Source organism: Myotis daubentonii, chromosome 16 (assembly GCF_963259705.1).
Source record: "Myotis daubentonii chromosome 16, mMyoDau2.1, whole genome shotgun sequence".
In the NCBI taxonomy this organism is placed as follows: Eukaryota; Metazoa; Chordata; class Mammalia; order Chiroptera; family Vespertilionidae; genus Myotis; species Myotis daubentonii.
In genome coordinates, this window is record NC_081855.1 from 6,026,420 (window position 1) to 6,050,900 (window position 24,481).

At 40.7% G+C, this 24,481-nt stretch overlaps 1 protein-coding gene across 2 annotated transcripts; it reads right to left on the reverse strand.

Moving 5' to 3' along the window:
* Positions 1-209: 209 nt before the first annotated feature.
* Positions 210-24,247, reverse strand: ZNF287 (zinc finger protein 287). Of its 2 annotated transcripts, none has more exons than XM_059668494.1 (6): positions 24,034-24,247; positions 22,542-23,136; positions 21,757-21,857; positions 18,625-18,751; positions 18,068-18,154; positions 210-5,234 (listed from the first exon to the last, which is right to left on the reverse strand). In XM_059668494.1, the coding sequence occupies exons 2-6, from the start codon at positions 22,942-22,944 to the stop codon at positions 3,664-3,666; spliced, it is 2,289 nt and encodes a 762-aa protein (XP_059524477.1). In that variant the 5' UTR covers positions 22,945-23,136; positions 24,034-24,247; the 3' UTR covers positions 210-3,663. The 2 variants fall into 2 exon arrangements, with proteins under 2 accessions (XP_059524477.1, XP_059524478.1); XM_059668495.1 differs by lacking the exon at positions 210-5,234 and adding an exon at positions 9,343-9,429.
* Positions 24,248-24,481: the final 234 nt, after the last annotated feature.

The window sequence follows — 24,481 nt, forward strand, 5'->3', positions numbered from 1 at the left end:
TTTAAGCATCAGAAAAAATGATCACAATTTATCATAATACATTGAATCATTTGTCATCACTGTCAACTCCTTAATATGACAATTTGTAATTAAAGGAAAAGAATTGAGCATGACCCTGCCTCAAGTATAGTCCAGCTGATGAAAGGTCACTCTTACAGAATGTCAGTCAATAAATGGAGAAATAAGAGAAAATCACCATTTTGCAAATCTTGATGAAATAATTGATTCAGGCAAGAATCATCATTATTGGATACCAAAACCACCAGGTGAAAGTTTGTGGCTACACAGGCTATCCATAATCTGACAGGGTCTCAGTCCACAGATGAACTGCAACAGAAAAAGATACCTTTACATTGGGAAGATAAGGTGATTACAATTGAGTGATCAAATTTTGCATCACTGATGGTAAGGCAACCAGATATTAATAAGACTTCTGATATGACATACATTTGTGAAGTGTTAATGTTAAAAATGTTTAGTCTAAATACATCAAGCCTTGGCCCTAATTGCTAACTTACAGAAACTACAGCAACAAGATAAGCAAACCACAGATCTGTTGATTTGATAAACAATCTGGTTGTAAATAACAGTTAAATCCTGAATGTGAGATTCTACAACTGACCTGCTCCATTAAGAAAAAGTCCTGGAAAAAAATCAAAGTTGGGAGACTGTTTTAGATAGATGAAGCAAACATTACAATAAAATATAGTGTGTGAAATTTGACTGAACAAGAAAAATTTAAACATGGATTAAGCATTAGGTATTAGGAAATTACTATTCATTTCTTGAGATATGCAATAATATTGTGATTATGTAAAAAGAAAAAGACTGTCCTTATTTTTTGAGATGCATTCATAGAGGTGAAATGTCATATCTTCAAATTTCACCTCAAAGTTATTTTCAAATTGTTCAGAAAAATATAGCAAAATGTGAATTTTTAAATCTAAGTGGCAGATGTAATTTATTCTTTAACTTTCAGTATATTTGAACATTTTCATAACAAAAAGTTGTGGAAAATAAAAAACTGGTATTATATTTAGGCCAGACAATTGTAAAAGTGGGGAAAATACACAAAGATTTAGGATTCTCCACTATTATTATTCTATTATTTTATAAGGGCATCAATTGTTTCAGTGTATCAATGGAAGACCTTTATAAATGCATTATTTATGCAAGACACATAAAAGTAGGAAATACAAATTAATGCAAAGAAAGATGCTATGGACTATAATACTCCACACATCTGTTCCAGGAGAAAAATGGTGTGTAAGGTATAAAGTGGCAGTATAAAATTGCATATGAAGTACAATGGTTATTTTTAATCTAATCACTGGCATAAGCATAATTTGAGTATTATACAACCTGGAGATAATCTATAATTTGTGAAAGGCAATTCCATAACATCAGGTTAATGAATGACAGACAGGAAAAAGCAACAACTTCTTGAAGAAAACACTCAACAAGAAAGCCTTGAAGATGTCTTTCCTTCTGCACTTGTTTGTAGGATGTATATATAGTCATGTCCAAATGAAGTCACGTGGGTCAACACACGTTTAAATTGATATTTATGGTGCCAGAATTTATATGTTTTTCCTCATCTAGCTCAGAAAAACTTCCTGTGCAAATATGTCTCATACTTTCTTAGGACATATTAACAATCCCCATTATTAATATCTTGGGATTCTGTTTCTTCATTTTTAAGTAGTTCTTAATTAACCAATCAATGACCAGTATTTGTTAAATCTTTCATGTATGCACAAAAAATTCTACCAATTTCACTCCATCAGTTAAGTCTACCTTATTACTCATCTACTTATTCATTCAACTAACAGATATTGACCACCTGCTGTATGCAAGGCACTGAAGAAACAAGAGCAAAATGAAATCTCAGCTTTCACAATATGGTCTTATATTCTGACAGTGGAATGCTGTGGATATTAAATGCAATAATATTTTTACCTATTGCTATTTGCATTTTTGCCAGCTTTTTTTTATATTGTTTAGGGCTCTGACTCAGTTATTATTGTTTAATGATCACTGCATAATGATAGCTTCTGCATCAATGCTTTTTTTCTCAATGAACGTTCCCCCTGAATTTGAAGAGTATACTTATCTATATCTATATGAAGGAAAATGAATTCTAATTATTCCTTTAAAGTCAATAATTTCATTTTTACTTTCTTCTTACAAACAACAGGATGAATTTTGTTTTTTATTAATCAGTTTTTTCCTAAGGTAAACCAAGTTAAGTAATAGGTTGTGTTAAGTTACCTATATGTTCACTTTCCTCACTGTTGTCTTCCATCTTGATTTTTTTCCTTTCAGCACTGAACTCATATCCATTTTCCATTACTGGTTTTTCCTCACATTACATTTTATTACTTCCTTGCTTTAGGATATGTGGTCAACTTTGGCAACCCATTTTAGCTTTCTTATGCTCATCCTATGAAGTACTAGTTAAGCTCATGTTCTTACTTTAATCTTTCATCAGTTTAGAAAGCTTTTGGTTGCTTCATTTAGCAGTGAATTGCAGCAAAGTACTGCAGGAAGCCCTGAAAGGATCCAATTTAAGAAGTTTGGGCCCTGAGCACAGTAGGCACTCAAAAAACATGTATTTCAAGGAAAGAAATGGACTTTCTACAGTAAAACATCACGGAGTATCCTTAAGTTATAAAACTAAGAGGCAGGTAAAAAAAAATGGAATAGTATTTTTTTTTCTACAGGATGACAGATGTCAAAACTTAGTGAAACTACGGCTGTTTTAAAGATTATTTTAAGCTTGGGTTTTTAATTTTTGTCTGTTTAATGAAATTGAATTTGTACATGTCTAAGGGTTATATACACATTAGTTTCTCTACCCTATCATCTTTCACTAAGGTTCTCTTCCTTTAATATTTAAGTATTTAAGGAAAGTATAAACAGTGGTCACATAGAAATCTTTAAGATACTTTCAAATTTCTCCCCCAAACATGGCAGTTATGGCATAATAGGAAAAGGGAAGTAAAAAGGGGGAGAGGGACCTTTTACATATTTAAGGCTTCAAAGCTGGGAAGAACTAAAAGCCTACTAAAACAGCCTTTCTATTATCCCAGGACTACTCTCTTCTGTGAAATCTCTGCTTGATGGAAGCTTTCACAAGTTACATTCACAAGGCCTCATTATAAAGTACTTGAAATACAGTAAGAGTTGGTGAGTTACAGATTTTTGAATACTCTTACTTTCACAGGGTTTCTTTCCGGAATAAATCAAGTAAAGGTTAAGAAGTAAAGGAATGCCTGGCTGGTATGGCTCAGTGGTTGAGCATCAACCTATGAACCAGGTCACTGTTGGATTCCTGATGAGGGAACATGCTTGGGTTTTGGGCTGGATCCCCAGTAAGGGGGCGTGCAAGAGGCAGCTGATCGATGAAGTTTCTCTCTCATTGATGTTTCTATCTCTATCCCTCTCCCTCCTTCTCTCTCTAAAAAATTAACTAAAAAAGAAGTGAAGTTTTCTTCTCAAATTTCACATTAAATTTAAATAGATTATATCCACATTACCAATTGATACTTCTGCTCAGTGGTATCTAACATATATTGCACTTCTTTTGAATGTGTTAACACAGAGAGAGTACAAAATGAAATTTAAATAATTAAGTTGTAACACCTAAAGTCTTCATATCCATTAATTACGATGCTTGGCACCTGTATGAACACGCTGATGCTGAATAAGGTTTGTACTCTGAGTGAAGGTTTTACCACATATACGGCATGCATAGGGCTTCTCTCCTGTGTGAATTCTCTGGTGTTGAATAAGGCATGTTCTCTGGCTAAAATCTTTATCACATTCATTACATTTATAAGGTCTTTCTCCAGTATGAGTTCTATGATGTTGATTAAGTGATGAGGAATAAATAAAAGCTTTCCCACATACATTACATTTATAGGGTTTCTCTCCAGTATGAATTCTTTGATGTTGAGTAAGGTTTGCTCCCTGTCTATATGCTTTCCCACATATGTTGCATTTAAAGGGTTTTTCTCCATTATGAATCCTATGATGTTGAGTAAGGTGTACGCTCTGGCTGAATGCTTTCCCACACACAGTGCATTTATATGGTTTCTCTCCAGTATGTGTTCTATGATGTTGAGTAAGGTTTGCACTCTGGCTGAAGGCTTTCCCACATATTTTACATATATAGGCTTTCTCTCCAGTGTGAGTAGTTTGATGTTGAATAAGAGTTGAGGAATGAGCAAAGGCTTTTCCACATTCATTACATTTATAACACTTCTCTCCAGAATGAATTCTTTGATGTCGAATAAGGTAAGTGCTCTGACTAAATACTTTCCAACACTCATTGCATTTATACGGTTTCTTTCCAGTATGTATTTTTTGATGTTGAAGAAGGTGTGTACTCTGACTGAAAGTTTTCCCACATTCGTTGCATATATAAGGTTTTTCTCCAGTATGAACTCTCTGATGATTAATCAGTGATGAACTGTGGCTGAAGGTTTTACCGCACTCCAAGCATTTATATGGTTTCTCTCCAGTATGTGTCCTTTGATGTATAGTAAGGTGTGCACGCTGACTAAAGTCTTTCCCACAGTCATCACACTTATATGGTTTCTCTCCAGTATGAATTCTCTGATGTATAGTAAGGTGTGCTCGCTGGCTGAAGGCTTTACCACACTGGTGGCATTCATATGGTTTTTCTCCAGTATGCATTCTCTGATGTGCAATAAGGGATGAGAGGTGCCTAAACTCTTTCCCACATTCTTCACATTCATAAGATTTCTCTTTGGTATGGGTGCTTTGGTGTTTCACATAGGATGGGTATTTCCTAAACTTTTTCCCACACACATTACATTTATAAGGCTTTTCTCCAGGATAAAATTTCCTGTGTACAATACCATATGAGATATGATTGAAGGTTGCCATGCTTTCGTCATATGTATATGTCTTATTATCTGAATGGGTATCAAACTGTATAATTAGGTTTGAATGTTTTTCAAAATGATTTCCATATATATCATATTTACTAAGGTACTCTCCTGTAGGATCATCTTCTTGTGAAAAAACTGACTTCAAACAGAAATTCCTTTCATTAGTGGGAATTTTCATGAAGGTATCTGGTGTTTGCCTCTCTAATCTGTCACCATAGTCATAAGGTTCTTCCAATTTGATGGTCTGGGTTCCATCTGTTGTGTACCCAGGAATATTTTTAACTGGATTACAATCTTGGGCTTCTGTTTCCCATCCTGAAATAAAAAGAATATAAAAAGGAAACTGCCAAAATAGAAGCAATATAATGAATGTGAATAAAATGCTTAAAAAACTATGGCTCAGACAACCTCATAACCTGGTTCTTAACGCTTGGGAAAGGAGAATAAAAGGGCAGGAAAACAGAAGACTAAACTGCAAATGGAGAGGCTCCTCACTATTCAACATGGGCACAGAGTAAATAAAATAGGTTAGGTCAGGTGGCAGCTAAGAGAAGTGAAATAGTGGATAATACTGTGTAGGATAACTTGGGATGGCTTTAATTGTGTAATTATTTATAACTAGAGGCCCAGTGCACAGGATTTGTGGGGTTGTGGCCCGCGGGGATCTGCCCGCTGTGGGAGTGACCCTCATCCTGGTCAGCCGAACGGATGTGGACCCACTGGACCCACCCTCTGAGCAGCTGTTCCCGCTGCGCCTGTCTTGGCTGGCCTGGGGGCAGCTCCTGCGTTGAGCGTCTACCCCCTGGTGGTCAGTGTGTGTCATAGTGAACCAGTCATTCTGCCGTTCGGTCAATTTGCATATTAAGGTTTTATTTTATAGGATTATCTAATTTATATAATGGGTTCATAAAGTAAACATGCTATCATAACTCCTTCCAATCTACTCTGCATAATCCTACATATTATCAAAGCAATTTCATGGTGCTTTTCATATTTAAATATGTCTACTAACTCTCCTATAGCCTTAAACAACAGCTCTCAAAAGTACAGTTCCCAGCCCTGGCCAGGTAGCTCAGTTGGCTGGAGCATTGTCCCAATACTCTGGGGTTGTGGGTTTGATCCCTGATCAGGGTACATACAAGAGTTAATCAATGAATGCATGAATGGATCCCAAAGCAAACTGATGTCTGTCTCAGTAAGTAATAACAACAACAAAAAACTTAAAAAAAAAAAAAGTACAGCTCCTAGGCTGGAGGCTAAGCATCACTATCACCTGGGAATATGTTAAATTATTGCACCCCACCCAGACATACTGAATGAGAGACTTTGGAAGTGAGGCTGAACCATCTGCTTTTTTTTAGCAGCCCACCAGGTTGTTTTGATGCACATAAAGTTTGAGGATCAGTGGCATAAAGGATAGAAGTTAAAGAGAGAGAAAAAAGTTCAAAATACCCCCAACTTGGCATGTATTCCCAAAATACTCAAACCTTTTCTATTCTACCACACTTCATATTCAGTTTAACTTAAAGTTCAAAGTTATTCACATAACTTAAAATACTTCCTCATAATCTTCTATAGATGCTATGCTAATTACAGACTCTAAGCCTTCTCTTATGATACCTACTCTATTAAAAAAGCTCATTTTAAAAAAAACCCAAGATGGCGGCATAGGTAAACACCGGAAATTGCTGCCTCCCACAACAAATTCAAAAATACAACTAAAAGACAAAACGGACATCATCCAGAACCACAGGAAGGCTGGCTGAGTGGAAATTCTACAACTAGAAGGAAAGAGAAAAGCACAGAGACTCAGAGGAGGTGCGGAAGTGAAGTGCAGAGGTACGGAGGCGCACACGGCAAGGGCTGGCAACCGAGGATGCAGCTGTCTTTTTGAATCGGGAGGGAGTCACAAGCCCCCGACAGCTCTGAACTCCAGTTCTGTGTGAGTCTTTGGGGAACCAGACTCATACAGGGAGAAACTGGACTGTCTGGCAGCGGGCAGAACTCGGAACTCGAGGGCGGCTTTCTCTCAAAGGTGCTTGCAGTGATTACCAGGACACTGAGACGTGGGGCCGCTTAGGGCAGGGCTGAGGATCAACCATAGCTGCTTGCTCTGCCCTGTTGATTCCCTGAGACCCCACCCCACCCCACCCAAGCTGCGGCAGAGGCTTTTGCATATGAATGCGCTGGTCCTTTGCAATCTGAAATTACCTAACAAACTGCAGCTGGGCCAGACAGACCCAGAACTTCCAAGAGAAGGCCCAAGGCCCCACAGCAGCTTGCATTGCTTCACAGCTGGGCCTCATTTGGGCACCTCCAAACCCCAAACAAGGAAGATCTCTTGGTAGCTCCTGCTGGACAGCCTCAGGCAGAGGCTAAATTACCACCTCCTTAGAGATCCAAGAGCCAGTGTACCCAGTGGTCAGAGTGGAACCATCCAATTACATCTCCTCAGATCCATAAGGGACACACTCAGGGGGCAGACTCAGTGAGCACCAAAGCCCCACTGAAGCAAGTCTTGCCCCATAAGGGTGTCTTCAGCACAGAAGTTCTCCCACCATAGACGCAGCCGATTCTCACAGCCAATTGGCCTGGAGGTCAATTCCTCCCAGTGATACCTACAACAATCAAGGCTTAACTACAACAAGACTGTGCACAAAGCACATAAAGGGGTGCACCAAGAGTGTCCACCTCAGGTAGGGGAGGCTGAGCCACTGGATACCTAGCACACAAAGCCACTCTACCAGGGAAGCAATAAAAAATGCAGAGACAAAGAAACAGGTCACAAATGACAGAAATGGAGGAAAGCAAACGACTGGATATAGAGTTCAAAACCACACTTTTAAGGTTTTTCAAGAACTGTCTAGAAACCACCAATAAATTTAGTAAGACCCTCAAAAAGTCTGGTGAGACCGCCGATAAACGTAGTGAGATACTCAAGAAATCTAGTGAGACCCTCGAGGTTATGAAAAAGGACCAACTAGAAATTAAGCATACACTGACTGAAATAAAGGATATTATGCAGAGTTCCAACAGCAGACTAGAGGATTGCAAGAATCAAGTCAAATATTTGAAATACAAAGAAGCAAAAAAAACAGCCAACTGGAAGAGCAAAATGAAAAAAGAATCCAAAAATATGAAGATAGTGTAAGGAGCCACTGGGACAACTTCAAGCATACCAACATCCAAATTATAGGGGTGCCAGAAGAAGAGAGAGAGCAAGATATTGAAAACATATTTGAAGAGATAATAACAGAAAACTTCCCCTACCTGGTGAAAGAAATAGACTTACAAGTCCAGGAAGCACAGAGAACCCAAAACAAAAGGAATCCAAAGAGGACCACACCAAGACACATCATAATTGAAATGCCAAGAGCAAAAGACAAAGAGAGAATCTTAAAAGCAGCAAGAGAAGACAGTCAGTTACCTACAAGGGAGTACTCATACGACTGTCAGCTGATTTCTCAACAGAAACTTTGCAGGCCACATGGGAGTGGCAAGAAATATTCAAAGTGATGAATACCAAGAACCTACAACCAAGATTACTTTATCCAGCAAAACTATCATTCAGAATTGAAGGCCAGATAAAGAGCTTCACAGATAAGGAAAAGCTAAAGGAGTTCATCACCATCAACCCAGTATTATATGAAATGCTGAAAGGTATCCTTTAAGAAGAGGAAGAAGAAGAAAAAGGTAAAGATACAAATTATGAACAACAAATACACATCTATCAACAAGTGAATCTAAAAATCAAGTGAATAAATAATCTGATGAACAGAATAAACTGGTGATTATAATAGAATCAGGGCATAGAAAGGGAGTGGACTGACTACTCTTGCGGGGGAAAGGGGTGTGGGGGATGCGGGAAGAGACTGCACAAAAATCGTGCACCTATGGATGAGGGCAGTGGGGTGGGAACCGGGTGGAGGAGAGCTATGGGGGGAAAAAAGAGGAGCAACTGTAATAATATGAACAATAAAGATTTAATAAAAAAAAAAATAAGAAAGCTCATTTTTCTCTCCTTCTTCGAGTCCCAAGTACAGATTAGGCTGCCTCATAAAATTGTTTTCCCCTGGCCAGGTGGCTCAGTTGGTTGGAGCATCATCCTGTACACCAAAAGTTTGTGGGTTTGATTCTGATCAGGGCACATACCTAGGCTGCAGGTTGATCTCAGATCAAGGTGCACATGGGAGGCAACCAATCAGTGTTTGTTTTTCTCTTTCCCTGCCTCTCTCTAAAAAACCAATAAAAACATCCTCGGGTGAGGATTAACAAAACCCACATATAAAATTATCTTTTTTTGTAGGTCAATATGGCTGAATATTAGCAGTTTCATATGGCTCAACCTAATATAATGTGGGGCCATGACAAAACTTGGCCTTACATTTTTATTTCATAATTTTGTGTGTTACTTATATTTCCGACCTAGTTGTTAACTCTGGAACTAACTTATGCTTCTTTTACATTTCCTTCAAAAAATGGCTGAAGACTGGACATGGTGGCCACTCACCTGAATTGATAAAATAAGATAGTAACTTGTAAAAAGGTGGACCCAAATGAAAGTGCACATGCGTGCATACATACACACACACACCCACACACCCACACACCAAACAAAAAACTCTGACCCTAAACCTGCCTGCAAAGCAATCAAATATGTCTAGGCATAGCTTGGAGATATTGTGGGTTTGGTTCCACACCACCGCAATAAAGCAAATATCACAATAAAGTGAGTCACATGAATTTTTTGGTTTCTCTGGCATATCAAAGTTATGTTTATATTATATTGTAGCCTATTAAATGTGCAATGTGTATATTTATTTATAAGATATGTAACATATCTTTACACAGGTAGGTTCTTGCTCTACATACTGTTATATACCTACCTCTTTTTTTTGCTTAATAATATGCCCTTTACACCTTTTTATATAATGTACATAGACCTACCTAATTACTTTTATCAGTTATCAATACTCCATATCCCCTATGCTAGCTACTCCTTTATTGATGGTTGATTCCATTCAATGAATACATTGTGGTTATTACACTTTGGTCTGCATCTTAGAAAGTTTCTGAACTATTCAGTATTATTTTTGCTACATTATAAATTCCATAATTAATTATTTGGAATACACATACATTTATACACATTATACACTATAGTGATAATCTAAGGGGAAAAGGTCTTAGTAATGGGTGAGAGGAGGGAGACATACCTCATTTGGCTTTCTTGTGCTGCTTGAATTTACACACTACACACTAAACACCTAGACACATCATAATTAAAATGTACCTACCTTAGTTAAAAAACACTTTATTGTTAGAAAATGCTAAGCATAATCTGAGCCTTCAGAAAGTTGTAATCTTTTTGCTGGTGGAGGGTCTTACCTTCAATTTGTAAAATATTTAGTATCTGTGAAGTGCATAAAGTGAAGCACAAAAGTGAGGTATGCCTGTATTTGTTGATGTCTATTATGTTTCCATTATGATAGTTTAAAACAGATTAAGTTACAGTGCCTTTCTCCTTTGAGATCAGGTGGGAAACATAACTTACAAACATTAAGAATTATTTAATGAAATAATTAAATATGGAATTTATAATGTAGCAAAAAAAATACTGAATAGTTCAGAAACTTTCTAAGATGCAGACCAAAGTGTAATAACCACAATGTATTCATTGAATGGAATCAACCATCAATAAAGGAGTAGCTAGCATAGGGGATATGGAGTATTGATAACTGATAAAAGTAATTAGGTAGGTCTATGTACATTATATAAAAAGGTGTAAAGGGCATATTATTAAGCAAAAAAAAGAGGTAGGTATATAACAGTATGTAGAGCAAGAACCTACCTGTGTAAAGATATGTTACATATCTTATAAATAAATATACACATACATTTATACACATTATACACTATAGTGATAATCTAAGGGGAAAAGGTCTTAGTAATGGGTGAGAGGAGGGAGACATACCTCATTTGGCTTTCTTGTGCTGCTTGAATTTACACACTATTTTTATTACTTTGATTTCAATTAAAAAATCAGAGTTGATACTAGAAAATGGTTAGGACTAAGGTTAAATAATAAAAGCAGTATCATAACTAGCATGAAAACTTGTAGACAAATAATAACAAAATGCTAATAATGAAATTATACGTTTTCAAAAATATTTTCTAATATTTAATTGGCTATGCCTTTTATTGCTGTTTAGCACTAGAAATGTAGTTCTATTACTTTTATAGAAAAAAATTTAAAACAACTTCCTCAAAACAGATTTGTCACTTTCCCCCCACCCCCAAAAGAAACAAAATGAGAATGTTAATGGACTGTGTAGGTAAATATGTGAGTGTGCATTTGTGCACACACACACAATACACAATGAGATAATACCAGAAGCTGAGTTTTACTTCTATGTAATCAGAATGCATCTATGATGACTATTTCATATAACTGAGAAGGAAATAATAAAGGTTATAATTAATAAGCTTAAAGTAACAAATCTGAATGATGACCATGAAGGAATTGCTACTCTAAAGCAGCAGTTCTCAACCTGTGGGTTGCGACCCCTTTGGCAGTCAAATGACCCTTTCGCCTAAGACCATCCTGCATATCAGATATTTACATTATGATTCATAACAGTAGCAACATTAGTTATGAAGTAGCAACGAAAATAATTTTATGGTTGGGTCGCAATATGAGGAACTGTATTTAAAGGGCCAGAAGGTTTAGAACTTGTGCTCGCTTCGGCAGCACATATACTAAAATCAGAAGGTTTAGAACCACTGCTAAAGCACACATTTTTAAACCAATCAATTTATTGCAAGTTCAGAACTTGAGATAATTAAGCAGAGCTTAAAGATGTGTATATAACTAACCAGAATGAATTGATTTGAAGTAATAAATATCTATTGGTCAATAGGGCCAAACAATGGTACAGCTCTAATAGAAGAGATCAGTGTTGACTCAGGTAATCAAGGAAAGCTTTGGGAATGGAAGGAGGCATGATTTGAGTTGAACCTTAAAGAATGGCTAGGTCCTGTGTAAATAAAAAAAAAAACACACTATACAAGTTCTGAGACAAGACTGGCTTTGAAGACCAATAAATACTATTACTCAATTTGTGAATTATCAAAGTTTCCCTTTCCTAAAATACTAGAGGCCTGTTGCACGAAGAGATTCATGCAATAGGTCTTCCCTTCCCTTGGCTGCTGGCACCGGTTTGCCTCTGGCAGCCGGGACCCAGGCCTTCGCTCTGGCCGGGCTCCAGCCGGAGCCAGCCCGGGGCCATCAGGCTTCACTCTGCCGTTTGGAGCCTACGTATGCAAATTAACCACCATCTTTGTTGGGTTAATTTGCATACTCTCCTGATTAGCTGGTTAGCATAGCAAAAGGTACGATCAATTTACATGTTTGTCTATTATTAGGGATGATGATTGATTAGATATCCTATCAAAGGTTCAACTTATATATCACTGAGATGGTAAGAAAAAAAAATCTTCAGATGCCAAAAATCTAGTAAAGACAAGAAGAGAGGAAATCAGCAAGAGCTCAAGTTGGCTGCTTGTGACAGATCCTCAATCCTGTTGATGACCCTTAAGATTCCACTTCGAGGGTGCAAGGGGCTCAGGGACCAGAAGAAAAAGCCTAGGGCCCAACCCTAAGCTTTAGGAGGGAAGGCTGACAGAGTCTATACCAGGGGTGGGCAAACTTTTTGACTCGAGGGCCACAATGGGTTCTTAAACTGGACCAGAGGGCCGGAACAAAAGCATGGATGGAGTGTTTGTGTGAACTAATATAAATTCAAAGTAAACATCATTACATAAAAGGGTACGGTCTCTTTTTTTTTAGTTTTATTCATTTCAAACGGGCCGGATCCGGCCCGCGGGCCGTAGTTTGCCCACGGCTGGTCTATACCCTGTATTATACTCTATATAAGGACAGGATAGAAAACAAGGAAAATCGAAAAAAAACCTCACCTCTACAAAATACAAAAAGGAATTTGCCTTTTTCAGTATTGGTGTTTTTTGGCACGAAAAAACTACTCTCAAAATACATGACCATAAACTGCTCCCTTTGGTGGCTTTACAACCCTAATTTAAGCTACCTGAATCATCTAAAAGACCATGCTGAGAAGTCAACTTAAAGTGCTTCCAGAGGGACAGTACCACTCAGAAGTCTATCCTGACTCTAGTTCAGGCTTATTTCCATTATGCCATGTATGTTTTCTCATTGTTTAGAGAAGCCGTGGGCAAACTACGGCCCTAAAACTATTGAAAAAAAAGACCGTACCCTTTTATGTAATGATGTTTACTTTGAATTTATATTAGTTCACACAAACACTCCATCCATGCTTTTGTTCCAGCCCTCCGGTCCAGTTTAAGAACCCATTGTGGCCCTTGAGTCAAAAAGTTTGCCCACCCCTGGTTTAGAGTGTGCTGAAATCATTCCCCAAAGGACTTAGTGTGCTACTGGCATATTTTATGTCATTCTGCCAAGGCAAATAAAGCCATAAATTATGAGAAGAACAAGCTTTTCGATTAGTGTGACCTTTAAAATACCAAATGACCAGATAAAGTAAAAAAAAAAAATCAAATCAGATAAAGTTTAAAAAAGTGAATCAAGTCACTCTAAGGTAGTGTCACTATTGTTTAATTTACTGTAATGCTATAGTGCAGCGTCAATATTGGTAGACACATTAGAAGTCAGTGACTTAAAAAATTAGAAAAGCAAAATGCAAACAGAATATAGAGTACTCCTGTAGTGTACAAAAGGAGATATGACTATATTTATGATTTCTGCAAAGAGAAACATCAAAAGGACAAATCAGAAACAACTGAACATGTTTAACTACAGGGAATGGATGGGAACAAGGCAGAAGAAATAAGAGTATATCTTTTTTAAAATTTTTAATTTTTTCCCCTTTTATTGACTTTATTGGGGTGACACTGGAGAGTGTATACCTTTCCACATAGTTTTGAGTTCTGAACCATGTTAATGTTTTTATATACTAAAAAATGTACAGGTTAAGAAAAAAATTAAAAAACAAGAAAATACTAAAACTGAGCACAAACAGAATCAAACAAACTTAGCTGTATACTAGTATGTTATGACTAGTGGCCAGGTGCACGAATTTGTGCACACTGAAAGCAAATTAATTAGAAGAAATATTTTAATATTGCTATTCGCCCTTTCTCTATAATACTAGTAGAAGTGTCAACCAAATTCACGATCGACAATGACAGATGGAAGCACATGCGTGCGATTGGCACCAGTAAGAGCTTTATATGTATTGCGCATGCGCGAGTCAACTTAGCCTTTTATAGATATAGAATAAACTTGCTTAATTAGACCTGCTTTCTGATTTAGCTAAACTTTTTCCAGCCCAGTGAAGCACCCCCAACTTCTCTTTCAGGTAATTGTCAGCAACACAGCAGTAAATATCAACATGAAGCAGGTTATTATCGTAGATCATGCAGGGAGAACAAAGGGTAAAATAATATAACTGCAGCAGTGTTTGACTATATTCTGTGCAGTGAAAAAACCTGAAGTCATTTTTAAGGTCCACCATTTCTTACTTCTTTTTAGTCCGGTCAGTTTCTAAGCTTTCTAAATCTCCATTTTCCGGCTAATGAAAAGAAAATAGGATTCCACCAAGTCTGCTATCTACCTACTCCAGGACTTCTGTGGGCATCAAATGAGATGAGGCATGGGAAAACACTTCACAGACATTTGGTTACAGTGTGAAATGTTTACACCTGGCTTTAAAGCAAGTCGTGTTCCTGGGCTGAAGAAACTACAAGGAGGCTAGTAGCTACGAAGAGGAAGCCGGGCGTTGCTATGTGATGTCATTACCCGGGTGGACATATTAGCCTTTTATTTATATATATATAGCTAGGACAGGGGTGGGCAAACTTTTTGACTCGAGGGCCACAATGGGTTCTTAAACTGGACCGGAGGGTCGGAACAAAAGCATGGATGGAGTGTTTGTGTGAACTAATATAAATTCAAAGTAAACATCATTACATAAAAGGGTACGGTCTTTTTTTTTTTTTTTTTTTTTAGTTTTATTCATTTCAAACAGGCCGGATCTGGCCCGCGGGCCGCAGTTTGCCCATGGCTGGGCTAGGAGGAAGAATTCAAGTAGCTTTTGAGCCAAGTATTCTGTATAGCCTCAGTGGAATATATATAAGGACAAAAAGGACTTTGAAGAAACTCTGAACCTAGATAGTTTGTTATTGTATGATATTGATATTCCCAAACCATTTTTGTGTTTATTATGATACAGCAAATGGGTAAATATACAGATATTGTTGGGAACCAGGTTATTCATTGTATGGGAAAGGAAATACACAATGGAATATGGGAAAATATAAAATGGAATTAGAGTTATCAGTATAAATTCATGAGTAAAAAAAATCAAACAAACCCCTGAAACTACATACATAATACATACACATATCTACTGAACAGATTGAGAAGCAACAATACCCCATAGTAGTGAGTGCACATACTGCCCAAATCCTAGTTTCTAAGCACTATTTTCAGTTCCTTAGAGAAATTACAGGTCTAAGGTAGGCCCAAGGTGAGCATAAAGAATATCTTGTGCCAGAAAACAAGGAAAGGCTCAAAAATTAATAGTGATATCTCAAAAGGACACTAGTTTGAAAGGCTGCCATTGAGGTGGTCCAAGATGGTGATGTTGGAAGATCCTGAACTCACCTTAACCAAACTATCATCAATAATGAGATAAAATTACATTATATACCTGTTAAGGAAATGCAATGGGAAGTTCATACCTATAAAGTATTCTTGTCAAAATTATCTAATCAGAATCTAATCATGAGGAACAATCAAGCAAATGTGGGTTATTAAAAAACAAACAAACCTGACCTGGATCCTTCAAAAAAAGTCAGCATCATGAAAGATTAAAGGAAAAAGAAGAAAGGAAGGGAGGAAGGGAGGAAGGGAGGGAAAGAGGGAGGGAGGGAGGGAGGGAGGGAGGGAAGGAAAGGAAGAAAAGACTGGGGAATAGTTCTAGATTAAAAGGGACTAAGAGCCCAGGCAGTGTGGCTTGAACTAGGAGGTGACAGTTCAATTCCTGATCAGGGCATGTGCCTAGGGCCTAGGCTGTGGGCTTGATCCCCAGTAGAGGGCATGCAAGAGGCAGCCAATCTCGATGATTCTCTCATCATTGATGCTTTTCTTTCCCTCTCCCTCTCTGACATCAATAAAAAACATATTTTTTAAAAAAAGAAATAAGATAAAATAAAAGGGACTAAAACAATGATAACCAAGTGGAACATGTGATTCCTGACTAGATCCTGAACTGGGGAGAAAATCATCTATAAATGATATTTTGGGACAGCTAGAGAAATCTAAGTATTTGACTATCAATTAGATAACATTATTATTTAAATATTAAACATTTGGAGACAATGGTGTTGTACTTTTGTAGAATGTCCATGTTTTTAGAAGATATATATTGAAACATTTAGGGGTGAGATGATATGATACTTGCAACTAACTTTCAAGTGGTTCAGTGTAAAAGCAAAGTATGTGTGTGTACATGTAAAGAGATAAGGCAGCCCTGGCCAGTGTGCTCCATGGTTAGAGCATCAGCTCACACAAGAAAAGGTCGCAGGTTCCATTCCCAGTCAAGGGCATGTATATGGGTAGCAGGTTCATCCCCAGCCCAGTCAGGGAGTGTGCGGGAGGCAAACAATCAATGTGTCTCTCTCACATCAATGTTCTCTCTCTCTCCACTCCCCTCCCTTCTACTCTCTCTAAAAATCAATGGAAAAACTATAAGGCAGCCTGGCTGGTGTTGCTTACTGGTTGAGTGTTGACCCATGAACCAGGAGGTCACGGTTTTGATTCCCGGTCAGAACACATGTCCACGTTGCGTTGCAGGTTCAATCCCTGGGGAGGCAGGGAAGGATGCCAGAGGCAGCCAATTGATGATTCTTTCACATCATTAAAGTTTCTAACTCTCTCCCTTCAGGTCTCTGAAATCAATAAAAAAGGCGAAAGTGGCTGAATGATGATAAATGGTGATTCCAGATAAAAAATATATAGGTGTTCAATGTACTATTCCTACAACTTCTCTGGTTTGAAATCTTTCAAAATAAAGGAAGGAAGAAAGGCATGGGAACCACCAAAAAGTCCATCAACAGGGAAGAGGTTCAATAAAATATGAAAGACACAATAATATTGGGTGCAGGTATTTAAGCTCTTTACATACCCATTTGGAACACTTATCAAGCTATGCTTTTAAGTAATAAAAGCAAAGTACATTACTATGTGTACAGTATGTTACGATTTATATTAGAAAAATGGAGAAAATATTTTCACACTGACTTTATATGCAAACAAAACAAAATAAATGCCTTAAAGAATAAACTAAAAACTAGTAACAGTGGTTGTGTGTTAGGGAGATGTAGGAGCTAGGTGAACTGGGTGAATGTGGTACAAGTGCGAGACTTTTGTTTGGCTTTGTATAAAATTTTAAAATGGCCCTGGCTGGGTAGTTCAGTTGGTTAGAGCATCATCCCAATATGCCAAGGTTGTGGGTTCGATCCTTGTTCAGGGCACATACAAGAATCAACCCATGAATGCATGACTAAGTGGAACAACAAATCAATGTTTCTCTCTCTTCCTCTCTCTCTAAAAATCAATAAAATACTTTAAATTAAAAAATATATTTTATATATTAAAAACATGATCTTGTGAATAAACTGTCTTCTTAAATACTTAGAAAATAAAAAATAAAGGAATGAGTTAGGAAAGTAGAGGCAGGGGGCTACAAAGTTTTGTCAGTAAATAAAAGAAACTCAAATAGAAGGTTTGAAATTTAAGATTTCAGAAGACATTCATGCATGCTTAAGTGAGAGGGAGGGAATGATGGCACAATGAAAGCCTCAGACAAAGGCTAGCGGATGGGACTCGGGGTCATGGGGAAGGATACATGAGACATAAGGGGATACATGATGTCTGGAAAATCTTTTCCTGAAGATGGTCTCTGCAAGAAAGTGTTCTTGAGACTGGATGTCTTTGTGGAAAGTGACGTGCCCATATTTAAAAATCTCTCTCACCACACTCAGGTACTATAGACTAAGTGCAGATTCCCATCCACCACTGATTCTCTCACCTGGAGTAGGGCCTTCTAAGATTTCCTTCATCACCATCCATGGTTCTTCCAGTATAGGAATTACAGTTGGTCTGTACACTGTAAGTCCTGTTCAAGGGGAATATAATGAGTTTTATCCTGGGTATAAACATTTGTTCAAATTTTATTACCTGATTTCTTCTCCAAGTGGATAGACCCCTATAGGAAAACAACAGTTCATGGATGTGACCTAATAAATTAGGTCCTTGTCCTTTTCAGAGCTGGCCCTGAAGGGTATGTGCTTAGAGATCATGGGGGAAGGAGATTATGGGGGAAGTAGGGAGTGAGCAAGGCAAAGCATTGGGTGGCAGCCCCGTGACACTGCCCATCAGTTTTCAAGGATCTCCTCTCAGAAACCTTTCCCTTGGGGTAGGGACTAACATAGCCTCTTCTCTGCCCAAATGGGATGAGCACAACTGATCTCTAGGCTTCCGTCCTTAGCAAAGTACTTTACAGGTCCAACCCGTTTCTAATAATGGAGGGACAGATCCTCTGGTGGCTGGCTATGCAGGGGAGGGGTGGGTGTAGATGATGCTTACCTAGAGAAACCATGTTCCAATAGTTCTGTAATGTGACAGTCTTGTACAATTCCTTCTGTACAGGACGCATTAGCTCCCAGTCCTCCTGGGTGATATCCACAGCCACATCTCTGAATGTCATTGATTCCTAAAACATCAAATACAATTTAACTTGGTTCAGGAGCTAATAGGAAGTGATAGTGATAATACCAGGTAGGTGTGTGGTGGAGAGAATCATAGAATCTTGAGTTTTAGTAGGGCCATAGAAGTTTTCTAGTCAAAACTTTCACCCAATATATGGATGAGCATACCTGAATGGCTTTAAGGGGAGTTTGAAAATAGAGTGGAATTATTGTTTTCAGTTGCCACTAGTGCATACACTGGTGGCTCCACCTTAAAGAAGACTTTTAAACATCGATGACACAGAATTGAATGGTTTTGCTCTTCAAACTCTGCCGTAAGAGTAAGTTCAATGTGTTAATTTGAAACTTTGATATTCTGTGTGCTCCATGATGAGGCAGAGCCCTTCCTTTCTTCACCGCACTGTTTAACTGCTGTACTTTTAGATACATTTCACATCTCTCTTTGGTTTTCTTCCTTTATTAAAAAAAACTCTTTTAAAAAAATATATATATATATTTTAAAATAAATTTTATTGATTTTTTACAGAGAGGAAGGGGGAGAGAGATAGAGAGTTAGAAACACTGATGAGAGAGAAACATTGATCAGCTGCCTCCTGCACATCTCCCACTGGGGATGTGCCCGCAACCAAGGTACATGCCCTTGACCGGAATCGAACCTGGGACCTTGAGTCCACAGGCTGACGCTCTATCCACTGAGCCAAACCGGTTAGGGCAAAAAAAATTCTTGAGTACGCTTACATGGTTTTCAAATAAACTAAGTTTCTTTAAAACTTATATTGGGATTTTGAAATCATATTAAGTTTATAAGTTAGGGAGAACTGACCTTTTTTTTTTTTTTTTTTTTTTTTACAATATTCATGGCTTCTTTCACATCCTATAGAATGATACAGAACATGAAGGTATTGCAAAATGTATACTCTCCTGAATTCTAACTATTTTAAATTTTAAGGGGGGGGGGGGAATATTGTGAATGAAATATTTTATTTCATTTTATCATCTATCTGATTTTTATGTATAAAATGATTAATTTGTCACTTTACTCAAATTTTATTATTGTTTCTACCAGTTTTTCCCTTGATTTTCTTAGATTTTTCAGGTAAACATTCATATTATCAACACTAATAAAAGAGAAAAATGGTAATTGGCGTACGAGCTACCCTTTTCATTGGCTAATCAGGGCTATATGCAAATTAACTGCCAACTGAGATGGCAGTTAACTGCCAACAAGATGGCGGTTAATTTGCATATGTAGGCACAATGCAGGGAGGCCAAAGGGAAAGCAGGAAGAAGCCCCCTGCCACTGACAGTGATCAGAAACCCAGGGGGGAGCCATGATCGGAGAATCAGGTGCCTTTTCCACCCTGGCCAGTGATAGCAGGAAGTAGGGGTGGAGCCAGTGATGGGAGCTGGGCACGGTCGAAGCTGGCAGTCCCGGGAGCTAGGGGTCCCTTGCCTGGGCCTAAAGTGAAGCCCACGATCGTGGGGCCGCTGCAGCTGCGGGTTCCCGCTGCCCGGGCTGAACGCCTAGGCCAGAGGCATCAGGCCTGGGCAAGGGGCCGATCCTGCGATTGGAGGGTGATGGGGGTCAACGCCTGAGGGCTCCCAGTATGTGAGAGGGGGCAGGCTGGGCTGAGGGACACTCCCCCCCACACACACACCCAGTGCACGGGGATCAGCGGAGCCGCGAGGCCTCCCGGCACCGGCATCAGTGTGACAGGGGGCAGTGCCCAAACCCCCTGAACCCCCTGATCGCCCTGCGGCTCTGTGTGCGACAGGGGGCGGGGCCACAACCCCCTGATCGGCCCTGCTCTGTGTGTGACAGGGTGTGGTGCTCCAACCCCCTCCCCCCCCGCCCCCCCCAACGGGTCCTGCTCTGTGTGTGACGGGGTAAGGCCATAACCTCCCCTTCGGCCCTGCCCTGAGTGTGGGAGTGGCGGCGCCCCAACCCCTCTGATGGGCTCTGCTCTGTGAGTGACAGGGGGCAGCGCCCCAACCCCGATTGGCCCTGCTCTGTGCGTGACAGGGGGTTGCGCCGCAACCTCCCCATCGACCCTGCCTTGAGTGTGACAGGGGGCGGTGCCCCAACCCCCCAATCGGCCCTACCCTGAGCGTGACTGAGGGTGGCATCGCAACCTCCTGATCCTCCCTGCTCTGTGCATGACATGGGGCGGTGCCCCAACTCCCCAAATGGCCCTGCTCTGAGCCCGACCAGGGGCTGCACCTAGGGATTGGGCCTGCCCTCTGCCACCCGGCAGCAGGTCTAAGCCAGCAGGTCGTTATCTCCCGAGGGGTCCCAGACTGGGAGAGGGCACAGGCTGGGCTGAGGGACCCCCCCCTCCCTCCCCGAGTGCACAAATTTTTGTGCACCGGGCCTCTAGTCTATAAATAATTTTATAATGGTTATCAATTCCAGACCATCTGTTTTTACAGTAAATCTTTCTCTTAAAATGGCCTGAGTTGCTCTTCCTTAAAATAAATAGACTAATGATCAAAAGTAACTCCATATAATACACTGCCTTTAATCACTTGTTCATGAGGAAAAATAATATTAGTAACTATTGTTTACCCTACTGTGATCTTATTGATTACTTACTACAATACAGGGTAACAAGTCTCATAATATTTAATCCTTATAGAGGAATATTCTATTAGAGTCAAATAACTCAGTATTAGAGTCAAATAACTCAGGCTGGGTGGTTAAGTATCTTTCACCAAATTACAGGTTCAATGGTAGAACCAGGAACCAAGCCTAGATCCACTTGGCTGTGCAGGTCAATCCCTTAACCTCAATGCCATATCATTGCCTTAAAGTACATAAGTGAGCCAAGGCATCCCCATTTCCTACACAGGGCATTCATCCACCTTAATAGGCCAACGTGACTGAAAGAGAAAAACTGAGGCTTAGTTCTTGATAGGATTTTTGGGGTCACAGAAGTTAGAAGGACAGGAAAGAAAATGTCATCACACACTATGAAGACTTTTTAAAATTACAGAAGACACTAAAACTCACTTTGGTCACCAAGTCATTTAGCCACCCAGCCTGGAAGGCATGTCTTCCTTTGGGATCTTCCGCTGGGATCTCTTGGGAAAAGACAGAGTTCGGAGGAGCAGCTAGGGAAGAGAAAGAGACCATGCTGGAGATCAGTCCTATTTGAATTGCCAAATAGATGCCTGTATTTTTTTTCTTTTTCTCTCTCTATTTTTTTTATAGATGCCTGTATTTCCTTAAAGTGAGAAGTCAGAAGGAAACCAAACACAGCACCCCTACTTAAGAAAATCAGCAGGAAGAAGCAAGGACTTGTCCTAAGACATCAGTGCAGGCTTTAAGAACAAGTCTGCTCTGGCACCCTTAAGTATATATACCAAATTCACCATTTTCTACTAAATCCTCATGTGATGTCAATTTTGTGAGTTGTATCTTCACTTAATAAGCACATGTTATCCGAACCCTTTTCTATCTATTTGGAAGTGTAAGTGTAAAACCCAGTTCACAAAGCGAATGATTTATTGGCAGAATGGTTCAAACCTCTGCAGGTAAACTTCCTGAGGGCTCACAAGGGGGAAATCTGGTTGTATCTGATCACTGTTGTATGACACATCTCCTCTGGGTTTAGAGAACGTGTCTGTGGTTCTAAGAAATCTGAAGGGGAATAGGATGAGGATCATGGTAAAGCCTGTTCTCACTCCCTCACTGACCGTCCTTCTCCCCATTTCTTGAACAGGCTGCTCTATGATACGCTTGCTGTCTTCTCCAACCACCCAGGGCTCCTCCCCTCTATGCTCTATAATTCTCACCTTCATCTTCTAGAATCTGAGTCAAATCCTCCACCAGAGTCACTACTTCCTCGCTGCTCTCCGGGTACTGGGACTTTACCCAAGTTCTAACCTCCCCAGGCAGGATGGTCAGGAATTGCTCCAGCACCAGCAGGTCCAGGATTTGTTCCTTTGAGTGAATCTCAGGTCTCAGCCACTTCAGGCAGAGCTCTCGGAGTTGATTCAATGCTTTTCGAGGACCAGCCAAGTCTGGGTATGGAAAATTCCTAAAATTCTGTCGACAGGTCTCAGTGTCATGCAGAAGTCTTGAAGCAAGGGTTTCCTTTTCTGCTTTGTTGGGTCCACTCTGAGCCTTGTCTGGCTTCCACGTTAGAAAGACTTGGGAGCGTGAAGAACTGGTCATCCTCTTGCTTGGGGCTGCCATCGCAGGACAGTCAATCTGGCAATATCCTTTATTTCTCTAGTGGTGAGCCAACTGCTTGAAGTCTCATGCTAGAGCCGCAAGGACATTATGTGTAGGGCTGCTGCAGCCAGGGGCACAACAGAGTCAAGGTAGAGTTATCAGCCTTAGTTACAAATTCTGAGCCTACTACTTTGCAGGGATGGTTAAGAGACCCTAAAACACAAGAACAGACCACAAGATCAAGTATTCTGGGTGCTATCCCCTACACACACACAAACAGAAATAGACTATTCAGTGGCACAGAAAGTAACACATAGACTCCACCCTTGCCAGTGCGCTCAGTGGTTGGAGCGCACCGAAGGGTCAGGGGTTCGATTCCGCTCAAAGGCATGTACCTGGGTTACAGGTTTGATCCCATGCCTGTTTGGCAAGTGTGGGAGGCAACCAATCAATGTGCCTCCCTCACGTTGATGTTTCTCTCTCTCTCCCCACCCTCCCTTCCATTCTCTAAAGATCAATGAAACAATTATCCTCCAGTGAGGACTAATAGTAACAAAAACACACAAAAACCACACCACAACCCCCACCTCCCCTAAACCATACAGACTTTACCTTGGTCTCCTTCCTTTCTATCTTTAGATTTGTAAACAAGGGCGAGCCATTTACCTGCTTTGCATATTAATTTCGGCCTATTCTAGCTTTTCATGGGCGGCAGGGGAGACCAGCTGCTTGGACTGGGAAAAAGCAGCAGCAGCTGGTGTGATCTGAAGCCCTTAAGTGCTTCTAAAGGAGACAATTCCTTCCGAACACACCCGGAGCCAGGATGCCGAAGAAACCCCCGCAGGCCTGGCCCGGAGAAGAACCCTGACACCTGTCGGTCCACAGGCTCCAGCCCTGAGCCCTCCGCAACCGCAACGGCCACCAAGGCCGACTGCCTAGTAGGTCCTGCACCGCAGAGGTGCTGGCCTTGCCGCCCCCGCCGCCCCTTCCCAGCAGGTCTCCGAGCTCCTCTCGGCCCGAGGACCGCCCCCCCCCCCACCCCCCCTAGAGCATTTACCGCGTGTTCACCTCCCCGCAGGCCGCCAGCACGGGCGTCCGGGACATCATTACCTGCGGCCGGGACGGAGAGGCCGGAGGCCCCCGCAACAATGGCGGCCGGTGCGGGCCCTGGCGGCGGGCTCGGTCCCGCGCCGCAGAGGGGCCTCTGGCTCCGCCACTGCCCTCGCCGGGGAGCACGGGCGTCTCGGCCTGGAACGCGCGTCCCACCCCAGTCCAGAGAGGCCCGGCCGGGAAGCCGCGGCGCCCCCCGCCGCCGAGACGTCGCCTGGGCGCCACTGCGCATGCGCGCGAGGCCGACGCTGCGTGTCCGCGGAGCCAATCGGAAGCGGCGCCCGGCTCGCCTCTCGGCGGACTGGTCACCATGGCAACCTCCTCCGGCCCAGCCCCGCGGCTCGCTGGTCGGCGGTCAACGTGGTGAAGGGGCCCTTCCTCCGAGTTGTCCTGGTCGGAGGCAGGTCTGCGGGGCGACTTGGAGGTGCGGGAGCGCCCAGCGTGTTGC